This window comes from Frankliniella occidentalis, unplaced genomic scaffold, assembly GCF_000697945.3.
Source record: "Frankliniella occidentalis isolate FOCC.00 unplaced genomic scaffold, Focc_3.1 Scaffold675, whole genome shotgun sequence".
Lineage (NCBI taxonomy): Eukaryota > Metazoa > Arthropoda > Insecta > Thysanoptera > Thripidae > Frankliniella > Frankliniella occidentalis.
The window spans coordinates 24,253-28,490 of NW_026267788.1; the positions used below are offsets into that span (position 1 = coordinate 24,253).

Below are 4,238 nucleotides of genomic sequence, written 5' to 3' on the forward strand. Positions count from 1 at the left end.
GAGCTGTGACGTCTCGCGAGAGCAAGCGAGTGTCAGTCGGCCGCAAACAGCGGTCTCAAACGCGTCGTCAGCCAGGAAGTCGACATGGACGTCCAGCCCCCCGCGTCCCTGCGCTCGCCGCTGCGGCTGCCGCACAAGGCCCTCATGGGCGCGGGCCCGGCCAACGCACCGCCCCGCGTGCTGCACGCCGCGGCCCAGCCCCTCGTCGGCCACATGCACCCCGAGGCCTTCCGGGTCATGGACGAGATCAAGGAGGGCCTCCAGTACGCCTTCCAGACCACGAACCCCGTCACCGTCTGCCTGTCCTGCGCGGGTCACGGCGGCATGGAGGCCGCCCTCAGCAACCTGCTCGAGCCAGGGGACGTCGCCGTCGTGCCCCTCAACGGCCACTGGGGGGCGCGCGCCAGCGACATGATCACCAGACACGGTGAGCAGTGAGCCCTGGTGGTCATCGGTGGCGGTGAGCTGGAGCCCTGGTCACCAGGGACCTCACACCCCTCTCGTGCACGTCACTGCAGGCGCGCGCGTGGTGCCGCTGGAGCTGCCGCTCGGACAGCCAGTGACCCTGGAGGCTGCCGAGGAAGTCGTGTCCAAGCACAGACCACGCCTCCTGTTCCTGGTGCAGGCCGAGTCCTCCACGACCACGTTACAGCCGCTTGAAGGCTTCGGGCCAATGTGCCACAAGTAAGGCCGCTTCCACCTTCTGCACCCACACCCAGCACTGTCTCGCGTCCAACCCGGCATTCCTCTCTGTGCTAGATACGGGACCCTGCTCGTCGTGGACGCGGTGGCCTCCCTGGGCGGTTACCCTCTCTGGACGGACCGCTGGGAGCTGGACGTGGTCTACACCGGCTCGCAGAAGGTGCTCAACGCGCCGCCCGGCCTCTCGCCCATCACGTTCAGCCCGCGAGCCATGTGAGTCGAATGGGCTGCCTACCCTCCCGGCGTCAAGCGCTCCGCTCACGAGGTCTGACGCCATGGCGTGTGCACTGTTGCAGGGAACGCGTTGCTTCTCGACGAAAGCCGTGCGATGTTTACTACTGGGACATTATGCAGCTCGGCGACTACTGGGGGTGCTTCGGCAACCCGCGAAAGTACGTGATTGCGGCCGCATGGACACAACGTAACTGTCGTGGGTGTAGGTGAGCACGGCTTTGTCGTTGTACCGCAGATACCATCACACGGGGCCGATCACCTTGTTCTACGCGCTGCGCGAGGCCCTCGCCATCCTCGCGTCCGAGGGTCTGACGGCGTCCTGGAGGCGGCACGAACAGGCTGCCCTACGGCTCCGCGCCGCCCTGGAGCGACTCGGCGCCAAGCTGTTCATCGAGGATCCCAGGCACCGGGTCCACACTCTCACTGGCTTCACTCTCCCCCGGAACGTGGACCCCGTGGCTGTCACCAGGACGGCGATGATCAGGTACGCTCTTTAGTGCGGCGTTGAAACGGTACCGAGGCGGCATCGTATCGGCAGACACTTCGCCCTGTGTCGCTGTAGGCAGTGCGTGACACTGGGTTTGTTGACAGGCACGGGGTGGAGCTGGGCCCGGGGCTGGGACCCACCGCGGGCCGCATCATGCGCGTGGGGCTGATGGGGGTGAACGCCGAAGCGTGGGCCGTGGACAACGTCATTAGCGTGCTGGAGGACTGCGTCAAGAACCCCATCCCAAACAGCAGTCTGTGAACGATTGTGGGAAACAAGTATCGATATACTTTAAGTTTTGTTTGAATTTTCATATAATTTACAAAATTCAATTAAATACACTCTTTACAAACTCGAGTCACGATTAACAAGTTCTTCAACCTTACATACCATACATATATGGTATAGGTATATGGTGAAATTAAATTGAAAACTTAGTATAAGTAAGGGCTATCAGGAGAATAGGAGGAAAAATTATTGATCCTTAGCTTTGAATAAAAACTTTAAATCAGTCTTATTTTACAAAATACATTGGGAATGTCCATCAAAAGGATAAGAACACATTGTACCGACTGCACAAAATATCACAATAAAAAAATTCACTACAGAACAATAATAAGTAAAAGCAGATAATCAGTCTTATGTGAAGCAGTATTTTATAAATACATTAGAAACAGTCATTTACGAATCTCAACTGGGAAGAAATTTCATATGGCAATTATTTGAACTAGTACAATAAGAACATGTGGATGAGGACTGTAGAGAAAAAAACAATCAACGATTTCAATAAAGAAACTAGACAAGCTCAAAGATGAAGTTTAAACATTCTACAGATGGAAAAATGGTTGGCAAAACATCCTTAATCTAGTTGAACTATCTCTGACACAAAGTCTACAAAACAGAAGACATTTTATAAATTAGAAATAAAATAACACGTACCCTTTCACATAAAAATAATGGAGCATACTAATTTGAAGAGAGGCAATACGTTAATGCAATATATTACAACTAGCAATCCAGTGTTAAAACAAATAGCAATTACCAAAAGCTACAAGTAGAAAAGATACTGAACTCAGAGGGCTGGGAGGCTCAACAACCTTATCTAACAGTAATTTGACAGAACAGAGATGTGTCATATGAACTTCATCAAGCTAAGAAGCACTTAGCAGCTATAAAGATTACGTCCACAAATATTCTGAAAAACTCAAAGGCTAGATATAATACCTCTGCTGACACGATATGAGTAAATTTATATCATCTGCACTGAAGTACAGAAGTGATTATACAAACAACCAGAAAAAAGTCAAATGTGTAGAAAAGTTCACTGAATCACCCTCCTACACCAATTACTTACAATGACAAAAAAATGGGGTTCTAACAAAAACTTACAGAACACTCTGTCATTTACAAATGTCAACCAGGAAGAAATTTCACATAGCAATTATTTTAAGTAGTACAATAAGAACAATCACAGATTTCAATAAATATTGGTGCATGCTAATTTAAAGAGAGGCAACATGTTGTTGCAATATATTATAACAAGCAATCTAGATAAATAGCTATTACTAAAATGAACGGGGGGAAAAACCCACATAATATAAAAAATTATTTGCGACTGATTATTGGTACTTGAAGCTGCTCATTCATTAAAGGCCTGGTGGGTTGTGGTGACTTTTGGCTGAGGACAACCACCGCAGTTGAGACACAGCCCGTTTAATTTTTGTTTTCTTCTTTTAATTTTCTAATTTCGTCCTTTGCTCTATCCAATTCTTTCCTCAACTCATCTCTCTCCTTCAATTCTTCTGCCTTATTCCTCTCTTGATTGCTCTCCTTTTTTCTTTCCTCTTTCATTTTCAAAACCTCTCTCTCCAATTCCACAACCCTTCTTTCTGCTGCCCTCTTCTCTTGCTCTCTCTTCTTTTCTCCTGCCTGCCCCTCTTGCTCTTTCTTCTTTGCTGCTGTCTGCTCTATCTGCTTGTTCTTCTCTTGATACTTCTTCTCAACCTCCTCTCTCCGCCTCCTCTCCGCTTCATACCTTTCTTTCCATTCTTCATTTGCCCCCCTTCTTTCCAAGTCTTCCCTTAATCTTCTATTTTCTCTGGTGTAGAACTCAATAATTTTCCCTTCTTTCGCCACTACTGATGCAAGCTCCTCCTCCACAATCCGTGCATTAACCTTCTGGCGGGTAACAGAAATTGACATTAGAATGCAGAAGAGCAGAAAAATAAATACCAACCAACTGCAACACTTTACTTGCACTTTAATATGTATGTAAGTAGCAAAGTAAGATATTTACCTGTGCTGGAATATAGCATAACAAGCAATCCAGTGTTAAAACAAATAGCAATTACCAAAAGCTACAAGTAGAAAAGATACTGAACTCAGAGGGCTGGGAGGCTCAACAACCTTATCTAACAGTAATTTGACAGAACAGAGATGTGTCATATGAACTTCATCAAGCTAAGAAGCACTTAGCAGCTATAAAGATTACGTCCACAAATATTCTGAAAAACTCAAAGGCTAGATATAATACCTCTGCTGACACGATATGAGTAAATTTATATCATCTGCACTGAAGTACAGAAGTGATTATACAAACAACCAGAAAAAAGTCAAATGTGTAGAAAAGTTCACTGAATCACCCTCCTACACCAATTACTTACAATGACAAAAAAATGGGGTTCTAACAAAAACTTACAGAACACTCTGTCATTTACAAATGTCAACCAGGAAGAAATTTCACATAGCAATTATTTTAAGTAGTACAATAAGAACAATCACAGATTTCAATAAATATTGGTGCATGCTAATTTAA

At 47.0% G+C, this 4,238-nt stretch overlaps 1 protein-coding gene across 2 annotated transcripts in view; it reads left to right on the plus strand.

Annotated features, from left to right (window-relative positions):
- The window catches only part of LOC113209044 (alanine--glyoxylate aminotransferase), a 9,106-nt gene continuing 4,868 nt past the window's right edge, over positions 1-4,238 (plus strand). Inside the window, exons 1-6 of one of the 2 annotated variants that reach the window (XM_052275585.1) lie at positions 1-427; positions 519-684; positions 760-915; positions 999-1,094; positions 1,172-1,420; positions 1,528-1,678. In XM_052275585.1, the coding sequence (XP_052131545.1) occupies positions 85-427; positions 519-684; positions 760-915; positions 999-1,094; positions 1,172-1,420; positions 1,528-1,678 (1,161 nt within the window). In that variant the 5' untranslated portion in view covers positions 1-84. Of the gene's footprint in view, positions 428-518; positions 685-759; positions 916-998; positions 1,095-1,171; positions 1,421-1,527; positions 1,781-4,238 lie in introns of those variants that run through there. The other variant, XM_026426381.2, reaches the window with a different exon arrangement.